At 39.5% G+C, this 20,968-nt stretch overlaps 4 protein-coding genes across 4 annotated transcripts; 2 read left to right on the forward strand and 2 right to left on the reverse strand.

Annotated features, from left to right (window-relative positions):
- Positions 1-311: 311 nt before the first annotated feature.
- Positions 312-5,880, reverse strand: rab40c (RAB40c, member RAS oncogene family). The gene is made up of 6 exons (XM_010777253.1): positions 5,171-5,880; positions 5,021-5,081; positions 4,867-4,927; positions 4,687-4,764; positions 3,806-4,028; positions 312-2,185 (listed from the first exon to the last, which is right to left on the reverse strand). The coding sequence occupies exons 1-6, from the start codon at positions 5,322-5,324 to the stop codon at positions 1,890-1,892; spliced, it is 873 nt and encodes a 290-aa protein (XP_010775555.1). The 5' UTR covers positions 5,325-5,880; the 3' UTR covers positions 312-1,889.
- A 1,472-nt stretch (positions 5,881-7,352) lies between these two features.
- Positions 7,353-10,323, forward strand: LOC104950698 (zona pellucida sperm-binding protein 3-like). Its single transcript, XM_010777254.1, has 8 exons — positions 7,353-7,414; positions 7,501-7,605; positions 7,726-7,828; positions 8,442-8,631; positions 8,716-8,842; positions 8,926-9,014; positions 9,140-9,214; positions 10,127-10,323. The coding sequence occupies exons 4-7, from the start codon at positions 8,495-8,497 to the stop codon at positions 9,180-9,182; spliced, it is 396 nt and encodes a 131-aa protein (XP_010775556.1). The 5' UTR covers positions 7,353-7,414; positions 7,501-7,605; positions 7,726-7,828; positions 8,442-8,494; the 3' UTR covers positions 9,183-9,214; positions 10,127-10,323.
- Positions 10,324-10,426: 103 nt separating this feature from the next.
- On the reverse strand, positions 10,427-13,175 carry LOC104950699 (inositol 1,4,5-trisphosphate receptor-interacting protein-like). Its single transcript, XM_010777255.1, has 2 exons — positions 13,039-13,175; positions 10,427-12,354 (listed from the first exon to the last, which is right to left on the reverse strand). The coding sequence occupies exon 2, from the start codon at positions 12,349-12,351 to the stop codon at positions 10,453-10,455; it is 1,899 nt and encodes a 632-aa protein (XP_010775557.1). The 5' UTR covers positions 12,352-12,354; positions 13,039-13,175; the 3' UTR covers positions 10,427-10,452.
- Positions 13,176-14,702: 1,527 nt separating this feature from the next.
- LOC104950704 (calcium homeostasis modulator protein 1-like) lies at positions 14,703-18,337 on the forward strand. Its single transcript, XM_010777259.1, has 2 exons — positions 14,703-15,248; positions 17,825-18,337. Exons 1-2 carry the CDS (start codon positions 14,703-14,705, stop codon positions 18,335-18,337), a joined length of 1,059 nt encoding a protein of 352 aa, XP_010775561.1.
- Positions 18,338-20,968: the final 2,631 nt, after the last annotated feature.

Below are 20,968 nucleotides of genomic sequence, written 5' to 3' on the forward strand. Positions count from 1 at the left end.
CAATAGTGGGCGACGCATCTTTGTCCCCATGTGGCTCCGAGGCGATGAGAAGCTGCACCCCCCCATCTTTTCATTGCAAGTGACCCTTCAACCTTTGGGTGACTTTTGACCGCGCTGCATTCATGCGCTGCAGCGACGTGCCCGGTTATCCAAAAAATCTGGCCAATACCGAGGGAGCGGATAATCAATTCAACCCACCCCCCCGAAAAAAGGGTTTTATTGCACTTGAGCACCGGCGACCCCCGAACTGGACAAAGGGGTACAAAATATATTCCCACAAAGATAAATGAATGAAAAAGATTCATGGCAGAAAGCTTTTAGTAATAGCTTTACTCTTTATTTAGGTGGTTGTCTGTTTTCAATGGAGTCACAATTGTATGCAAACACACAGTTCTGATAGCAACGGTCATTACCAAACGTTTACATATAGTGCTTTACATTTCCATACAGCGCCAGTAGAAAACATGCACCACATTTTTTGTATGCCCTCAATGAGCGTATCAGACATTAAGCCATGACACTGGGAATGTTGGAGTGGAAGTATAATACGCTAAATCAGAGGTGGAAAGAAAATGGAGAATTTAAAAGTATAAAAGCGTTTTGTTCAGATTATTTAAAGAAACAATATTTTTGTAAGCTACGATTTAAAGTCCAAGACTTTCCGTAGTCATCTGACATCCTGTTTCTCCACAGTAAACAATTCTACCCCCTGCTATTGTACACATTATGAGGGTTGGAAAAAAAGAATGAAATTACAGTACAAATACTCAAAACGTGTTAAAAGTATTACGATAACTTTCCACCTCTGATTATTACAGTCTCACAAATTACCGCACGGCCACAACAAAGTAGCAGAAGAGTATTGTTTTACATTCATAAATACATTGCATATACATATAAAAATCCCCAAAAAGCAATCCATTAAAAAATATTCCTCTCACCAAGGTGAATGTACAATGTACTGCTAAGACACAAGATCACTTCCCAAAGGCTGTACGTTTGTGTTTGTTCAAGGTTTCCTCATCAGCACCATCAATCTCTGGACGTTCCCCCAAAAAGTGAAAACTCTGAGAAATGATCATGCTGCTGAAACCAGTTCAAGTGATAAAGCTGCAACTAAGAATATTCGATTAAGAAAATGGCCTGAGAAAGTCAACAAACTCGATGAGAGCGGAGGGTGAATTCATTTGGGCTGGAATTCAAACGGGGCACCACAGGGAGTCTGTAAAAACGAGACGACTTGGCTGAACTTTGATTGTTGTTTTCACAGATTGAGCGCTAGAGAGAACGGTCTCATTATTTATTTGTAATCCTGTATTAGTCTGTCCGGTAAACTAGTTTCTCATGACATTCAATTCAAACCTCATTAAAAAACAAATCAGTTTTAAATAAGCATCCTTAAAAAGGAGTTTTCCATGAAACACAAATAAGTTGAACACTGAAAGCAGGGCTCCCAAAACATTCAAGACAAAAACAAGCATAAGCTGGATCAAATCACCATCACAGACCAAAACAACGAGCACATACAGCTTATTTACGGCTTGAAACACGATAGATCCTTTTTCATAATAAAAGATAGCTGACATCCCTCCACTCGTGTGTAGTGTTAACAGGTGACCCGTGCTCCCTAGAGTCACATCTGTCGCTCCCAGGGGTAATCTGGTTTGACTTGATCATAGCGAGCCTCTGTCAGTCAGGAGTACGGGTAAACGGAACATCCACAAGACGTCCCAAAGAAACCAGTCCAAGTCCACAAAGGACAATGAAAGTTCACAGCTAAATCTGTTCCTGGTGAAGACTGCTGGTGGCTCCCCGTGCGCCTTTATGGCCTTTGTGACCTCTCGGAGCAACAACACATGTATAACTTTAACCGCCAGTCCTCTCCTTCACTATGAGATCTTACAGTTCCCCTTAGAGGACGAGCTCTTCGGAGGACTCTGCGGAGGCCGGAAGGACTTGGAGCGTTTCAGACTGTTAGCTTTGCTACCGCTGCCGTTAGCGCCCGACGATGCACTGTTGGCCACCGAGTATGAGCGTCCGTGCATCATGACCGCGTTCATGCCGTTGGCCACGGAGAAAGACTTGAGGTGGGACTTGATGGAGACGGGGAGGGGCAGCTTGTCAATGAGGTACACGGGGGTGCAGGAGACGATGGAGCGGCAGCACAGGTCCTGGAGGCTGAAGACTGTGGGGCGAAGAAGAAGAAGAAGAAGAAGAAGAAGAAGAAGAAGAAGAAGAAGAAGAAGAAGAAGAAGAAGAAGAAGAAGAAGAAGAAGAAGAAATGTGGACGTTATGACTCGATGTTATGTCACAATAACCTTAAGTTAAATACTCTTCAAATACGTTTTCAGATAGCTCACACTTTTATATTTGGACCATGGCTGCACAATGTAGAAAAAATAATTACAGTTATTTGGAACGATATTTCAACTGCGATATGTTTGCACTATTGGAGGGGAAAACTAATTTTGAAACATTACTCACAGTATCATTGAAAAATATTTTAAAAAGATAATGCTGTGATTTTATTAAGAGGATCCGTACCAAACGAAGATTCTTCCTTTAGCCTGTAGAACACTGTTTGTAGGCAGGGACCTCTCTGCAGCATCACACCTTTTAATTAATGATATTTTCACACATTTTGCCTATAACGAAATGTTCCTTTACTGCAATTTAGTCATGCATAAATCCACACTGCACATTTGATAACATTCCAATGAATCGTTCAGCTCTATTCTTTGCCCACCTAACCATTATATCCACATTACTGATGATTAGTTATCACAAAAGTAATTGTGTAAATAAAAGTAAAATGTTGATTTATTGTGCAGCCCTAATGTAGGCATCACAACAAAGGGGACATTTAGCTGATGCACTCCGCCAGATACAAATATTTGCTCCTGCACATTTAGAATGATTTGCTTCTTATCTTATCAATATGTAAGCTTTGCTTTTATATAATTGTATTCTTCCTATTCTTCCAGGCCCTTCTTATGTTCCCGAACAATTCAGTCGAAAATCGCTTACATGAACACACATGTTTGTCTTATAGGAAGATAAATAAAAAGACAATAATGTATAGATCTTAAATATTTTTAAATAACATGATTTTGGCAATAATCTTGTACTTCCAACCTGTGACGCATACTACATTTGCTCTACTCGTGTGTTGCCCCAGATGAATGCAATATGGGCAAGCAATAAAACAAATATTCCTAAAGGCAAAATATATGATATAACTATTATATAGTTACAGAGGCTTCTTCTCTGTTAAATTTTGATTTATTCTAGGACTGACAGAGCGAGGGGAAAGTGGATACTCAAGCGCCACACATAAAACGCGGCATTGTGAAGGACATTTTACTAAACAACTGATAAACATATTTTATTTAAGGCTGTACAATCAATCACATTTGATCAAAACTTCAATATGGACTAGTCGGTTCATTAGGTCACAGGAAGCACAATATTTGTTCAATTCTGAATATGTGCCATGTTTAATTAATTATTGTAGAACTCAAATATATCGCTCCAATATTGTGGGGTAGGGTTGGTCAAAATATTTACAATTACGTTTTTTTTCTTCAAATGGTGCAGACCTTACAGAGCAGTGTGTCTTTTCAAAAATAATGTCCAGGTCACTATGTAATCCAAATGCTTTTGAGTCTGTCAAATACACTTCTGAAGATTGGACGAATGCAATTTTAACATCCTTCATCCGTTTTGTCTTTCGTGTCATTCATCTCAAATTGAGAAAAACAATGCATTCATAATCTGCCATAACTGCTATTTCAAACCAGCTCACCTCTGTTGGGCCTCCAGAACTTCTCCATCCCGTGCCTCATCAGCACAATGCGTGAAAGTTCTGTGAAGGACTCGATGACGTTGAAGTTGCACAGCGGGCTGACCTCAAAGAAAGTCATGCTGTTCTTCTCCGCATAGGCCCTGGCCTGCTCTGTGGGCACCTGCCGCTTGAAAGCCAGGTGAAGACGATTCCCCACCAGGATCCTGGGCACACCTGGCGCATGCTGGTGGAAAACAAAATGGAAAGAAAATGTGCTTCTAAAAACAATGTTACATGCTATCTCGTAACCTATTCATGCAAGACCCCTTGAATGTCCTTTAGTGAAAGTGTTCTCTGGATTTTGTCAATCACATATCTGGCAGAAAACTGAGTTTCTCTATCAAACTGTAATCTTTGGGCATATGGGACTACAGTTTGGTTCTATATATGTCATTATATTTTATGAAAAAAACAGCAGTCCCATGTGCCCCAAGACTAAAAATATAGAATAAGAAATGTTATTAGAAATATTAAGAAATGGGTCTATCTTAAAGACTATGAGGAGAATAACAACTTGATTATGAAATCACACATATGCAGTGAAATAAACAGTTCATATGGAAGAAGTTTAATCAACACAAAGTTGTCTTAACTTTTAAAAAATTCTGCATTTGAAAATTGATAGCAAAAATATTTGTCCTATGATTCAAAAAGGTTGTTTTATTAGATACTTGCCCAAAGTATTTCCTACCATATTTCAAGACTTCAGACCAATCTGAGTACGGGTTGCATACTTAAATATAGTATTTTGGAGAAAAAAATGAACCCATTGCACTAATAACTATCTTTCTTTGCAGATGAATGCAGGTGCATGTCCTTTGTTTCAAGCAGTATTGCATTACCTCGTCAATTTCCCGTATCCAGCGGTCAATGCCATCAAACGACCAGTTGTTAGTGATGTCATACACAAGCAAGATCCCCTGTAAAATCAAAAACAAACATGTAGCTACAGTACATTTGTATACATTTATACAGAATCACATAATGAAGGGAAACACAGAAAATGCTCTGCAAGTCGTCACCTGTGCTCCACGAGAGTAAGACCTGAAGATGGTGCAGAACCTACCCTGCCCAGATGTGTCCCTGTGGAAGACACACAGACATGTAGAGTAAGCACACTAACATGCTATGGGACAGTCACTTTTGCCTCATTGTTTATTGCTTTTAAACACTTACCATAACTCTAATTTCACTCTTTTGCCATCAAGCAGGATAGTAGTTGTCTTGTAATCAATGCCTGAGAGTAAATACAGTTATTTAATGTGAGTCAGTGCAGTCTTTTAAATCAATTTCTAAACAGCTGGGAAAAAGTAGATAGTTCCTCACCACTGCTGTAGGCATAGGGAGACTCCACTGATCCGTCTTGTAAACTTTCCAAGATTTCTCCTTTCCCAACATCGCTATCTCCCACCAAAAGGAATTTCAGGAGATAATCGTAACTCTTCACTGGACTACTCTGGGTCCCCATAATCCCGCGCATTGGGTCCAGTTCAGAGAGAGCCTTTGCAGCTCACCAGAGGTCCACTTCGGGGAAAGGGACGAACCAGACGTTCCCTAACAGGGGTAGCTAAAGCTAGGCGACCGACGTTTGGCGTTAGCTAACCAGCTAGCTGCTACACTACCCACGATTTACATTAACTATGTATTCTGTAAACTCGGACACATATACAATGGTGTCCTGGTCAACTTTACAAATACGCCTTTCAATATATGTTATCGGCAGTTAAAGCCGAGTCTAGACACCGTCAATATGATGGAACGCTTACAAAAATAACCAAAACAACCTTAACTAGCTGTTAGCTTGTTAGCTAGTCAGCTAACGCAAGCGACAATGACGCATTCTAGCACAAACAGTTGACACGAGGCTGTTTAGTTCCACAATAAACGATACTCTACCAGATCAAATGTGACTGTTTTCAATTTGTTAGAAACAATAAAGCCTAAAAGAGATATTCAGCGTCCAAACCCAACGTCTATAATGTGGACTGTGTTGGAACTAGTGATGTGTCGGTCGCGAACGAGCCGATTCTTTTGAACGGCTCTTTGATATGAACGAGGGGAACCGAGTCGTACTTGGTGAGAGCCGTTCTTGTTATCGTTCAATCGTTTGTCCGCACTCACTGCCTGCCAAAATCCACTAGCCTTTTAAAAAGCTTGATTTTGTTCCCCAAAACGTATTCTGTGAAGACCCACCCCTACTCTGACTGCATCTATCTTCGACACGGAAACCCTGTCTGCTCCTCACAGCAGCTCCTCGCGAGCAGTTGCACGTCGCTTGACCATGGCACGACTTGGGACCCACAAGTGAGAGACAGGGATTTGCCTAACAACCTCGAGCGGGGGGGGAGGGGGACACACTCGGGTCNACAAAATATATTTTTAGAAAATATAAAATGATTAAAGGCCAACATGTTATTTATTTATTTATTACCATTACCCAACATTCTCACTAGTAAAACTATTCCTTATCTGCCTCGTTATATAATTTGATTGATATTTATGATTTCTGAAATTACATTGAGGCCCTTACATTTATTAGTTATAGGTCAACAGATAATAAATCTGATTAAATCTGTGGATTATTTAAAAATAATTTAGTAAAATAAATAGGATGCACATCTTTTTATTAAAGCTTTATAGTAATTGTATGTCTCAATGTATTTAATCTATAATACTAATGCAAGGTTCTTTCTCTTTTACACAAAATAAAAATGGTGCAATTGATGCATGGTTTTTGACCCTCACTTTATGTATGTTTTATTTACGTTTTTTATGGAAAAGCTCTACTGCTCCCTCACCATGGAGGCTGAAAAAGTCAACCATTATTGAGTAACTTGATTGTTTTAAATTCGACTTTAATCTCCACCTAATGCTATTGTATTGGAATTGATAAGGAAATGTCACATCAAGGCATTTGCAGCAGCTGTGGGGAGTTCTCTCTAGCAATTGCAGAGTATAAAAGCCAGCTGAAACCCCACCAAAGTATCTGGTCTTGTTGATGTCAGTGATAGGTGCTGTCTTGAGTGAAAATGGCCCCGATGCATGCTGTGATTTTGTTAGTGCTGTTTTGTTCTGCCTACTGTTATCGGTCCAGAGGAAGAGCTCACTATGGCCTGCTTGTGCGAAACCCTGAACAAGAGTGGGAGAGAATGCAGAAAGTAATAAGTGACGAAATGAGTGAGGACCTCAAACCGACATTCCTGAGAGCGGCAAGCAGTGCATCTACAACACTTGCACCAAGGCAAGTTCCTGAGTATCTGGTTGTATCTTCCTCCGATGACCAGAAAAGTGCTTTCAATTCAGAAACGGGTGCCAGACCCCTACCACCCTCGCTCAGACAAATGTTACTTCAGACTGCCACCACTATGCATCAGGAACAACAGCCAGACCAAAGCTGATTGAAATCTTGTGCCATGTTGACAGAATGTATGTTAGAGTAAGGAAAGAGATCTTTAAGTACACAGATGCATGGAAATCTCTTAAACTAGGCACCTGTCCTTTTAACAAAGATACCAAAGACCATTACTACTTCCTTACCTTCTGACGGATAGCTGTGGATTCAAGACAGAGGTTGGTAAAGCAGTTTTATGTGTTTTGAAAACAAGAAAGCTTTATATTGACAAACCTCAACCAACACAAATCTTTGTCTGATCCAGAATAATGCAGATTTCCGGGTGATCAGCAATGTGGCCAACTACCAGCCAAACACTGGTTTTAAGAGATATGCCATTTACCATTCCTGTGCATTGTACATTTCCAAGGTAAGATATTTAATCAGGATTTTTCTATATTGCTGACCTCAATACAGAAAATGGCAAACTTGTAAGACTGTGACAACTGCTATTCCCTACCTTGTGGTAATGTTCTCTTGTCTGTTGCAGATTGTTTCCTCCTATAAAGTTGGCTTCTACCCTGAAGTGAAGGGAGTCACTGTTTTAAAAGAACTCTCACCAAAGAGCAGCTTCACCCTTACTCCTCAAGATGGTATGTTTAGTTTAAACAGGAATTTTCTCCTTTTCTCACTTAGTGTTTCTCCAAGTCTCAATATAAACCTTGAACAGCTCTGGGGAGAAACTTTAGATGTATTACAAGATCCTCCTAAAGTTGCATGGTTTTTCAAACTGCTTAACGTTTTAGAGCAGAATAAAATAATGTGGTGGTACACTTTAACCCAAATGCGCAAGTACATTAGTGTTCTAATTATAATGCACATTGTCTCAAACTAGCAGTGGGGTCAAAGCTTGTGAGATAAATTACTTTATTGGCAGCTTTTAGCTTAATTTGAGAACTTACACCTGTAATACCTGAGTGGGGAAAAGAAACCACAATAGATTCAAAGCAGGACAAACTTGGTATTGCAACTTTCTTTAAAAAATTGTTTTATTCTGATCTGTTAAGACTTTTGCAGGTTTCCTTAAAAAAAGATGAGCGTATTCAATACATGCCCTACAAGTTTTCTCTGGAATTGATCACTGCTAAAAAGCCAAAGCAGCAAGCATTTTCCTACTGTGTTACCAAACGGCAAATGTGTGACACAGCCTTGCTTAATTTATATGAATCTAAAACGTTAGTTTGCCGACATCATTCTTTTCCACAGCATCTGGCAATGACATCACTGTCACCAAATCTTTACTGTACCTTGGTCAGCAAATGTACTTTGAGGCCAAGAAACCTGAGCAGGCTGCTGCACGCACTGGAGCGATGAGGATGTACATCAACAAGTGCTTCATGACTGCTTCCCAAGACTATACCTCAACACCTAAATATACAGTCATTGACAACTTTGGGTGAGATTTGGATTTTTTAATTACTAAAATGGGCATCTTGTATGTTGGTTGGAAGTAAAACATGCCTTTACTCCTTATTTGCAGCTGCATGATTGATAGCAAGGCGTCGCTGCAATCAAAGTTCATCACTGGTACTTCAAAGACGTCCCAGAAATTCGGCATGAGTGCCTTGATCTTCAAGGACAAGGTTTCCACTTCATCTGCATCACAGGTACGGTCAAGATCAACTGCTACAGAGCTCTAATTCTTTATATGGAAAGTGTAAATTAACTCTGAAGTCCAAATGTCTTTCAGGAAATGTACATGCACTGTCACATCTCAATGGGGGCTGTGACTCCAACTGCAAAGTCAAAGGCTTGCAACTATGACAAAGCTACCAAGAAGTGAGTTGACTGTGGTTAAAGTAAATCCCTCCAGCTTGCATTTTACAGGATGCCATGTGCTTTTCAGCTAATTTTATTATTTTGCTAGCATTTCAAGACCTGATTACTTATGTTGTATGGCTTAGGTGGAAGGAGCTGTATGACGATGACTGTGTGCACCTGCTGTGAAACCACCTGCTCCTCTGCAAGTCCTAAGAAGAGTAAGTTCAGACATGTTGTGTTATAAAAGGAAATCTTGACAAAATATTAATTTGTGACTTTACACAAGTAAAGCATCACTTTATGACTGTTACGGGCAATATGAGGCCAAATCCTTGGACAATGAGAAAAGTTTAACATGTAAAAACTGACTACCGTAATTTTCGGACTATAAGCCGCGCCTTTTTTTCCCATTTTTCGACGCTGCGGTTTATATAACGGTGCGGCTAATCTATGTATTTTTACAGCTAACGGCCACCACATTTAACTCTATGGGCTCTATGGCCGGTCCGCGGACCCACACCTTTAAGCAGCGGGTTCCAGCGGGAAAAACTGGAGGCCGGAAAAGAGTGAGACAGGTAGCGCGCAAAAGTAAAAGTGGAACCGAGAGTGGTACGAGAGACAGAACGAGAGCAAGACAGACAGACATTACGAGAGCGAGACAGTTTGTCCCCGTACCACTGGTTGAAAACCACTGCTGTAGATCACTGGCGGTACGTGCAATGGGAGCGCACCGTTTAAGTTTGAAAGTTGAAAAGTTTGTGTGTCTGAAACGCTATGTGATACAGTACAGTTTACACAGCACAGTACATGTTCTGTAGCTACTATTGCACTAAATGGTAACACTTGAATACGTTATGCAAATACGCAACTTGTTTGTTGAAATGTTAATAAATGGGAGCTTCCTCAAACAGCCATCTCTTTCCCGACAATCCCCTCTGTGCACGAACCCTTACATATGGTAATTAAACATTAAAACACCTGCGGTTTATAGTCCAGTGCGGTTTATATATGTACACATCATTCAATTTAGCTGCTGCGGCTTATATTCAGGTGCGCCTTATAGTCCGAAAATTACGGTAGGCCTACTTGTTTTTTCTTCAAATTTTTTGTTTTGTAATTTTGTTTTTCAGCTACCAGGAATATGGTCTCCAGTCACTCTTGGAAGGTGGACCTGAACAAGAGGGACGGAAAGGTGGACGTTCACCCCCAGATGAAGTTCTTGGATGCTGACACTTTCACTTTGGAGGACCCCAACAAAGACTTCCTGCAGCACTGGAACATGACTATTAAAACAAATATGTGATGTTAAAATAATCAGACTTTTAAAATAAATGGCTTCTCGTGTACTGGATGTTTCAATGGCCTATTCTTGAAGTTGTGACATGAATCCTTCATTGCTTTTTAAGGGTACAGATTTAAACCAGACTTAATTTCACAATTGAGTAAACTGATTTATTTAAATGGAACAATTGGTACCCTCAATACACTTGACATAGTCATTTATCAGCATGTGTGCATTCCTAAGTATTTCCTGAAAATGAACCACAGCAGTTATGTAGATGCAGTTGTGTACCACAAGGGGATGGAAGAGATTCACTGTCTTTGCATGAGTAAATTCAGCAGGAAGTTCAATAATCCTCTGCCTTAAAGGGTTCCCAATAAGAACGTGTTGCAGCTGCTTTTTCTTGAGGCTTCTCTCCATGAAGGCTAATAAGTCTTGTAGCCTGCAAGTCATAAAGTTGGGTTTCCACTGTGATGGGTCTTTAGTCAAAAGGAGATGCATTAGTGCAGTTTTAAAATGGATATCCTTGAGGGCATTATTTCCTGATATTGCTGTTTGTCTCTTGTGGAGGAAATGCGCAATTTCAAGAGTTTGTCTGTGGCATGAATTTACAGGCAGGCGTTTAGAGATGTGTTCCAAGAAGTGGTCCTCATAGTTGGTCAAGGAGAGCGTCCATAAAGTTTCAAAGCCATTCATGGAGTTTGGATCGATGAAGAAATGAGCATCGGTGTTTATTTTAACCACGGGATTCATTCTGAAGCAAACCTTCTTCCCTGATCTAAATCGAACAACCAGAGCACCTGGAGCACTGATGTAGCGAATGTTCAGCTCAAACTCATACTTGTGAGAAATCTGTTCCCATGCTTCTTTGATTGTGCTCTGAAACCATTTTGTAACCTTCAATTTTGACAGAAAGGGGGAGTCCTTCATGCAGAGAAGGCCATCAGTCTTTGTCGCCTTTACTTTCTCAGTCTCGCAATGCAGCAAACACACCATGTCCTCTGAATTAGGAGACTGACAGGGGCAGACATTTTGGATTGTCTTATTTTCCACTAGTTTGATTTGACCACATGCTTGCATATCAGGCGGCTGTTCACTTGCCTGATTGAGCAGACACTGGAAACTATAAGGATCTAGAGGGGTAAAAGGGACAATGATATTGTACATGTCCACTATCTGAAAGTCTTCAATCACCATACCACCATTTGTATCACATACGGCTCTCATGGCCTCCAATAGATCATTTGCAAACCCCTCCAAAAACTCCTTCCACTTATCAGATGAGACTTGGATACATTTAGAATGAAATCGCTGCAGAGTGTTGCTGTCTGGTAGCAGCACTTCAGCAGCAGTGCAGGTCACAGTTAAGGCCCTGGTTTCTTCTTGTTTGTTTTGGGAATCTTTACCGAGGTATTTCCTAAAGAAGCGGATCATGGAAATTACAGCGAGTGCGTTCCATAAGTACCAGAGGTAATCCCGCTCCCAGTCAGCCATGTCCTTCTCCGAACTTTCATTTTCTGATGTTGAGGTGTGAGGGTGTGATGGAGGGGATTCTTGTTCATTCAAACTAATCACTTCAGGCTTTTCCTGTTGTCCTTGTGGGTTTCCTGGGTCTATAAAAGAGACAGACTGTACAGTCTGGGTGTCTTCTTTACTTTTCTTGTCAAACTGTACATTTCCATTAAGCCCCTGGTCAATTTGTGAAGTTTGCAGAGCCGTTTCAGGTTCCCTTTGGGAGTTTTGTGGTTGACTTTCTGTAACATCTGAGTTGTGATCAGTAAAGTATTCCTCTGATTCTTGTGTGGTGACAGACACATATTCTAAGACAGATATGTTTTTAGTAACATATTGATCAGGCTGAAAGTCATCATGAGGATCTCCATTGACAGTATGTATCATTTCTTCAGGGGCCATTACATGGTCCAGTTCCTCTTCTTCTCTCAGCAGCCTCTCTTCATGCTTCTGCAGGCCCAGTGTGGTGAAATCGTCCCCATTCTCTACCCTGGGGTCCTCCCTTGGATATGTTAGGAGACCCAGAGCCACCACAAACACTCGCAGCAAAATATCTTGCATCGTCTGTGAATGAGTCAAACACCATTAAACATTTTCCAAAATAATTTCAGTGATTTGAAAAAATAGAGCTGCAAAGACTAGTAGGCTTATCAATGTTTTTGGCTGTTTTCAGCCTCTAAAAACTTTTCTGTGTTTCTGTTTGATATCGTATTGAAGAGAGAGTTTGGATAGTTTTACATTTGGTTGTATGAGATACATATTCATAGTCAATGTAGCCTGAAGTACATGTGAGCCCCCACGCCCCCAGTATAGAGAAACAGACAGGACTTCAAAGTTAGTTCAATTAAAAGTGAATATTTTGTAGGTTTTCCTTCCTTTTTTTGTGACCAACTTTAACAAAGTAAAATATATAAATATATAGCTTATACAACACCTTTTTTTTTTTTTTTAAACATCCATACTTTTCTTTTTCAGACATTTCATAGACCAATCAATTAATCCATAGAATAATCTGCAGATTATAATAGCCCTAGAAAAATGCTTAAGTGAAAAACGTCCCTGCAATTACATAAAAAAAATACTTTATGTGAATTGTACCAGCAGGCAAACTTTCATAATGATGCAAAACCAAAGCTACTTCCTGGAAGTCCTGAGAACATCTCTTTACTTATTTCTGTAATTACATTTTACATGGAACAACATTTATAACTGCACTTAACATTAAAGGAAAAGATCAAGAATACGCACCAAAAGAAATGATGAATTATCTCAGCTTTGCAACGCTCCGGTAACCTATCTGCACGATAGGTACAAAAGAGGAAGCAAGACACTCAGTGATCTCTTCCTTTTTTAGATGTCGTTGCAGGTTGTGCTTCGTGACTTATTTCCTGCACACCCTCTGCTGTGACATTTCCCTGTGCATTGCAGAGAAGAAAAAAGATAGCACTGACTTCCTGTAAGTTTAACCGAATAGTCATAAAAGCCTGAAGTGAATTTTCTCAGAGCAACTGAGTCATAACGAACCATAAACTTTCACAATAAATTAAATTAGGTTTTAAAGGACCAAGCCTTAGGCCAGGCACTATTGATACAATTGTGCACTAGCTATGAATAGGAGGTAAGCCCCTGCCTTTTATATTGTGGTGGACTTCTAACTGGTTTGTTCAGCACTGCCCCCAGTGGGTGCAGTTGAGTTCAGAAGACTATGAGGAGAAAACAAATCCCCATGAGATTGAATAATTGTCCTATTTACCATGATATAAGCTATCGTCCCTTGATTTGAATTGCCTCTGATTAGATAAGTGGAAACAGATTCAACCTTCACCTTTTAAGCAAAAATCACGTTTTCCAGACAAAGCTTCGGGTATTTGAATGTTTGGAGAGGATTTTTGCATGTCGGGATCGTTCGGGCTGCAGCTGAACTACACTGCATCCCAGAGGTTTAGGGAACTTCAGTTAACACTATAAATACTACATTAATTTAAGACAGGACAAATGTGAGTTGCAAAAGTATTGACTTGGAAGTGTGTTTATGATGCCTGTCACAGGTTTTCTTTTGAAGAAACTGTGCAGCTGGATGAGAATCTTTTGTTACATCACCTTCAACACCTGTGCGGGGAGGAGCATGATGACAGGTGATGTGGTCGGCTTTGAACATCACCACAGAGAGTTCAAGAAAAACCTTTCAGTCGGTCCGAGCTACTGTGTCTGAGTAAAACTGCAATATATTTCCCAAGGACTATATCAGTATATGATTTATTTTCCTTTCCATTTTTTCATCTACTCAAAATAAAAACGGTAAGTGTACTTTTGTGAAATTCCTTCTTGATCAATATCATTAGGATGCCTGACTTTGTTCTTGTTTTTTATTTAATTAAATCTATATTTAATCACGCAGTGTAATATAAATAAATATCACTTTTCTAATAATACTCTGACAAACTGATTAAAGTCTTCATGAAATCTGGTCAGGAAGAAAAGTCAGGGCATTATACTATGGTACCATTTTGCTAATAGAATAGGTCATCCTTCATACTAATAATAATAATACTATATTTGAATTCTTATCTTAAAATGAGTTCAGACAAGAAACATCTTTTACAACATAGCATGACAAAGTAAAAGTCTGAACATAACTCTGAATCCAGAACAATGTCCAAGCATTTTACTCTAATCTTTGATCTCTGAATATGAACTTTCTAACTCTTAATTCAACACTTAATGTAAAGTCTTTAAATAGAATGTTATCTTAAGTGAATTATGTGTTACGTAGTGCCAAGAGAATCAGCATGATGTGGGGCCTTTTTTTTTTTTACCACTTTTCCACTGATTGAGTTCCAACTTCTTTGTTCTTGCATGTTCTTTCACAGATTCAACCCCATCTGAACTAAAGATCCACCACATCTCCCAAAATGGATAAGTTTCGTATGATGTTCCAGTTCCTCCAAGCCAACCAGGAATCCTTTATGAATGGGATCTGCGGTATCATGGCACTTGCCAGTGCCCAGATGTACTCGGTCTTCGAGTTCAGCTGCCCCTGTATGCCAGAATACAACTACACCTATGGGATCGGACTGCTCATCATCCCACCCATATGGTTCTTTCTTCTAGGGTTTGTGTTGAACAATAATGTGTCAGTGCTCGCGGAGGAATGGAAAAGACCAATAGGGAAACGGCACAAGGATCCAACGATCCTTCGCTATATGTTTTCCTCAATCGCACAGAGATCCTTGATAGCACCTGCAGTGTGGGTCTCCGTCAGCCTCATGGATGGGAAAAGCTTCCTCTGTGCTTTCAGCATCAACTTGGACATTGAAAAGTTTGGGAATTACAGTGTCATGAACGGGTTGACAGAAACAGATAAACTCAAACTCCTGGCCAGGATTCCATGCGAAAAGTTATTTGAGCACCATGAAATACGAGAGGCAGCCTCGCGATACATCAAGTGTATATCACAGGTACCAAGAGGATTTTATTTTTCACTTTTTTGTGAATGATGTTAAACTGAGGGCATGCTTTGACAGAGACAGGTTAGACACTTATAAAGACCAAACTTCACTTAAATGGCACGGTTGATTAGCGTAGGAGGCCACCATGTGATGATTAGAAGCATCTGTGCTAAGGCTAAGTTCTTAACAGCAACCTGGGTAGAAATCCGACCTGCAGCCCTTTGCTGAATGTCAAAGCTATTTATTTACATCTTCTCCCCATAAAAAAGCACCAACATTGTTGAACAAAAATAAGTTACTGCTAGCATGTTTTTTGAAGATGTGGGTTCAGCAAAGCTAGCTAGCTAACCAAGACAACATGGCTAAATTGTAATTGCTAGATAGTAACAAGAGCATTCAATATTATAGCTGAATAGCCTTGCCTATTCATTTTTATAATGCACTGTAGACATGAATACTCCCCCTTGAGTCCTTTTCAGAACAAGGGGTAGAGTTGCATTGCAAAAAACCTAACAAAAAAACAAGGATGGTGCAATAATCTGTTAGCTTGTTTAAAAATATTTGTTTTAACAAAATGTGAACATTGACCTCCTGATTTCTGTCTTGCTTGCCTCTCAGGGCTACTGTACCATAGCTACCCTCTCCTTTGAAAATAACAATAATCAAACTGTTTTTCTATTTTTCTACTTTGTAAATCAACAGAATTCATTATTGAGCACATGATTCTTGTCTATAAAAGGCACAGGTGTAAATACAACTAATAATGTAAGGATTAATAGAACATAATAAAGTAAATAGTCGGATTAATCAGTTGATTTACAGTAAGTGTCTCCAACAGTTGGGAGACTTTAAGCTATCCGTTTTTTTAACACAGCATATGATGACGAAGCATCTTACATTTTCTTTGCTCCATTCCTCAAAAACTGTAGTTAACCTAAATCTGCACCAGACTCTAGCTTTGCACTTTGAGTTCACTGAAGCTTTCCTCTTCGCTTATTAGAGTGATAGATAAGCCTCTAAATGTATTATTCACGGCACTGGGACCTATTTCAATCCATCCAAAAAACACCCACTCTGTTCTTTAAGTCTTTGATCAGCCGCAGGCCATATTATACAGGCTTAAAAGTAAGATGTCTCTGAAAAGTCTATTGATATACATATTCTGTTAATGAGCTATGGAACTGTCAGGAAGCTCAGTGAGATGCTTTTTTGGTCACGTATCCTCCTTGGACCCGAGGAAAAAAGTGTCTTCCAATTTCCTTTTTTTTGTGATTTCCTACCTATTTAGGGTTAAGAAAACATCTTGCAATTTAGACTTTTTTAATTTAATTTAATTTTAAAATGTTACAGTATGTCCACTGTAGAGGACGTCGGGACCATATTAGTTTGAAAAGACAGCCAAAATTAACAGATAGACTATGTAACGTTTTATGGTTATAGAGTGATATTAATACAATAATACATTCACCTTTATTTAAAACATGAATAAGTAACTGATCTGAACATTGCTGTTTATTTGGTCACTAAAAAACTAGTTTGGTTTTTGTTGAATCTTTCCAGATCTTCAAAGACCTGTAGTCAATGTAGTGGGAAAAGTACCTCATTGACTCCAGTCGGCACGGGCTGTAGGGTCATCTTGACTAGTTGTATGGATGTGGTCTCCATTTGACCATGCTCATAGAAACAAAGCTTGCATTCCTGAGGCAATTCTCATTTTTCATGGCTCCACTTAAAATAAAAACAACAATAAGACATACGTGCTACTCTTGGCCCACAGAGGGCCATGTCTTTCTAGCTCGTCCCTATCTGTCTCTCTGTCTGTATCTGTGCGCTCATGGAGCCTCCTGCATCTTTCCCCCCCTTCTTCTTGACCCTCTTCTATCCCAGGTGTGAAATCCTCATCTCTCTCATCATCTGAGAGCTCCAAATCTAAATCCCGCTTAACTATCTGCTACAGAAAATGTCTGCTTCAGTTCCGTCTCCTGCAACAGTATTGAGTCATTAAGTCCATGAAGATGGTCCTGACGTCCACTAGAATGGACATTTATAAAAGGGCTGTTATTTGAAAACTTGAATTATTTAATTGCTTTCAGAACAAATTATATAGTTCCTCACATGTTAATAAACAAGAACATACTGTATATGATTTTCATGGTAAAAAATACAATTATTCAACAATATTTGACTTCTCCTCCTGCTTCTATAACATTTTGTTTTTGGTATGCCAGCCATTTTGGATGAAAAGAAAGAGGAACTTCCCAGCATGCAATTTTAACCAATGACATATCACTGGAAAGACCAGGATGTCCTCAGTACATCAGGGATTGATAGAGTAGCTCAAAAGAGTCAAAGGAGATGCATGTTAACAAAATGTCCACTACAGTGGACATTTTCAATGGGCTGGGTCCCAGGAGGGTATAGGACAATTTCACTTCAGTATCTGCAAGAAGACAAACACAGCTCAATATTAATCAAAGGCCATCTTTCTTTTATCTACTTTCGTACACCTTATTATCATTAATGAGTGCTCAGAATTGGGGTAATTTTGGCACACCAAAACATTTGATAGTATCTATTTTTTACAGGCATGTGGATGGATGTTTCTGCTAATGATTACCTTAACGGCCTTCCTGATCCGAGCTATTCGTCCATGCTTTTCTCAAGCTGCCTTCCTCAAGACCAAGTACTGGTCCCATTACATCGACGTTGAGCGCAAGATGTTTGACGAGGCTTGCAAGGACCACGCCAAGAGTTTCGCCAAGGTTTGCATTCACCAGTACTTTGAGAACATCAGCGGGGAGATTCAAACCCTCCACCACCATCGCACCACCGGCAAGGACGACAGCGACGACGGAGAGGAGGATAAGAGGAGTGACGAAGAAAAACTTATGGGTATCAGAGCGCAGGATGACATGAATAAGGTTTTATGGAACTGGCACACCTGTAAGCCAGCTCTGGCTCTGAGAAAGGAACAAATGGAGGGTGAAAACAATGGCAAACTGAATGGGAACGCCAAGGGAGCTGCCAATGGATTAGTAAATGGACACACCCATGAAGTGGCGAAAAAGGAATGGGCGGTTTATTACAGTAAGGTCTGAAACGGTCAAGAGGATAAGAAGAGCTTGCATTGGCTCGTATTTGACTTTCAGAATTATTTTTGTTTCTATCAGATAGTATTATTAATTTGTCAAAGTGAGTTAGAATATACAAATTAATCGCGATATATATTTTGACTGATGGCATTAATTTAATATGACTGTCAACATATTTCTTGTTCACATTCATTTCAGCCAACTTAAAAAGATGTCTAGTGCTGGGTGCCCACCTGTTTTCTTTTGTCTGTTTCCCTTATATCAAATGTATTTTAGCTAAAAGTGATGAATTACTGAAAAAAAATGTGCCGCGGCTCTCTGTGGGACAGGCCTTGGCAAAAATCTGAAGTCTGTAAAGTGTAGCCTGCCGAGCTGCTGTGTCAGGCTGGTAATAAAACATTATAACAACACACTGGAGAGTTTTGTTGATTGACAACGCTAGTTAATGTTTGTGTTGCTCTTAAGTGCAAGCCACTATAAATATCTCCAGGGCAAGGAAAAGTGGTGTGTGGACATCCAGGCAAACTCTGCTGCTCCTTGAATTATAAAAAGGGACCTTGTTAAGAAAGAAAGAAGTAATAACACAATCTGTCTCCTAGAAATAAAAAGATGAATTCATACCAAGAAAACACTCTTTCTAAATGCAATACACTCATATGTTTTGCTGCTACAGACTTGCTTTGTTTGGGAAGACTAATAGCATATGGTAGCTAAAGCTAGCTAGCTTGATATTGCTGTTCAACCAACGTTACTTAAGTAGATTTCAATTTGCACATTTTTGGTTAGTTTGACCATTAATCATTTGTGTTTATTTTCAAAAGACTGAAATAAACTGGGCACCTTACAAAAATTATAACTAACAACTAACTTTGAAAATGCTAGTATTCTGTATGGAGTTTGGGTCGGTCAGGGCTATGCTAACATTGTAGATGCTATTTCAACAGTAAAAAATAATGTTGCATTTGGTGTAAACAGATCACAATACTACATGTTATCCTTTTATATTACCCAGTAACTGCCACTTGAGGCCACCCAAGCAAGACTTAGAGTTATTTAGCCTAAATGTATTAATCACAATAACTGAAAACTCATCTCTTTCGACTCCACTTCGAGCGATAGAATTACTAACAAAGAATTGCTAACAAAGCGCTTATATATACTAATAAAGGGCTGCCTTATCTAAAGCCAGTTGAGTAGCTCTTGAAATGTTTTAGCTCTATGAAACCTGATGTACTTATATGATTCTGTTTTCTTCAAGTTTGTATCTTGTTGGTCGAATGCACTTATTGTAAGTCGCTTTGGATAAAAGCGTCAGCTAAATGAAATGCAATGTAATGTACTGAATTGAATCACTAGAATCAGTCTCGGCTTTCAAAAGTAACAACTTTTTAATTCGAACCTATATGTTATATAATTTATTAGGCCTTGAAGCAAATTTCTAGCCTCTAACCTTGTTATTCGACATAAACCTGCAATGCTGCTGTATTACCAATTTGGCAAAGCTATGATTTATGCAAAACAAAAAAAGGTTGGGACAGCCAAAATAATTTACATGTCACTAAGAAAACAAGCCCAACATTTGCATCTCTCTTGCGCCCTCATTTTGTTGTGCCCAGCTCAGTCAGTCACTGCTTGGTAAAACATTAAGGAATTATTTTTTTTGGAGAGAGACTCCCTCTGGATGAAACTTTGGGATTTTAGCCTTTGCAGAACATTTACATGAACAAAAACTATAACACACTACAGTGAGGGGTAAACCCAAACAGCATAATAGGGCCTCTTTAAGAGCCTGAATCTGCAAAGTAAGTTAAGTTATCAAATACATGTAGTGGGGTAAAAAGAATATTACTGGCCTCCAAATGTTGTAGAATAACCTGAAAATACTAATGTAAAGTATTAGTACTTCAAAATTGTATCTCAGTAGAATTCTTAAGTTAATATACTTTCCGCCACTGTTCTCACAATCTGTATATCTTCAGGAAGCTGTTGTTGACAATAATGTGTTTCATCATATTTCACAAGAGGGCGTGCTGTTAACAAAACCACCATCCTCCACAAGCTAACAATGAGAACCAACCCTGCAGCTCCAACAACACACTTCCCATCGGATTCTGAAACCTGTAAACACCCAATAGTGCATGCTTTGTACAGGAACAGTGTTTATATGCTCATGCATCTGTGCACTCAATCCAGCTGTTCCTGTATTCAGAAGTAATGTCATGAAAATGGCATGGATCTCATCGAATCCTCCCCTCCTCCCCCCCTGGGGATTGGTGAAGTAGCACTCCCCTTGACCGTCTCACAACTCGCCCAGTAGCCCAACAGCTGTTCTTCCCCCAGCCAAGGCCACTGGTGTGGGGGAGGATGGACGTCTTTGTCCAGACTGTGACTTTTTTCTCTCTGTGTCTACCATTTTTCCTTCTCTAATATTTCCTTACTTCCTACTTTGTTCCCTCTATCCACAGATTCCTCCTCCCCATCTTCCCTTCATCCTTCTCCCCTTGCAAAAGAGTGACAAGATGTTTATATATAGATCAAACCAAGCAAACATGAATAACAATCTGCTCCAAAAATACAATCGTGTGTACAAGTGAAGGAAGGAAATAGTGAATGATGTGGCGTCTTCTGCTTCTTATG

The sequence above is a fragment of the Notothenia coriiceps genome, unplaced genomic scaffold, assembly GCF_000735185.1.
Source record: "Notothenia coriiceps isolate Sejong01 unplaced genomic scaffold, NC01 NC01_scaffold00017896, whole genome shotgun sequence".
Classification (NCBI taxonomy): Eukaryota; Metazoa; Chordata; class Actinopteri; order Perciformes; family Nototheniidae; genus Notothenia; species Notothenia coriiceps.

Coding starts and splice junctions, on each gene's coding strand:
- LOC104950699 (XM_010777255.1), bottom strand. CDS start 12,351: ATGCAAGATATTTTGCTGCGAGTGTTTGTGGTGGCTCTGGGTCTCCTA.
- rab40c (XM_010777253.1), bottom strand. CDS start 5,324: ATGCGCGGGATTATGGGGACCCAGAGTAGTCCAGTGAAGAGTTACGAT. Junction 5,082..5,170: donor TCCCTATGCCTACAGCAGTG/GTGAGGAACTAT, acceptor ATTTACTCTCAG/GCATTGATTACAAGACAACT. Junction 4,029..4,686: donor GGATACGGGAAATTGACGAG/GTAATGCAATAC, acceptor GTTTTCCACCAG/CATGCGCCAGGTGTGCCCAG.
- LOC104950704 (XM_010777259.1), top strand. CDS start 14,703: ATGGATAAGTTTCGTATGATGTTCCAGTTCCTCCAAGCCAACCAGGAA. Junction 15,249..17,824: donor ACATCAAGTGTATATCACAG/GTACCAAGAGGA, acceptor TATTTTTTACAG/GCATGTGGATGGATGTTTCT.
- LOC104950698 (XM_010777254.1), top strand. CDS start 8,495: ATGTACTTTGAGGCCAAGAAACCTGAGCAGGCTGCTGCACGCACTGGA. Junction 8,632..8,715: donor ACAGTCATTGACAACTTTGG/GTGAGATTTGGA, acceptor CCTTATTTGCAG/CTGCATGATTGATAGCAAGG. Junction 8,843..8,925: donor CCACTTCATCTGCATCACAG/GTACGGTCAAGA, acceptor AATGTCTTTCAG/GAAATGTACATGCACTGTCA.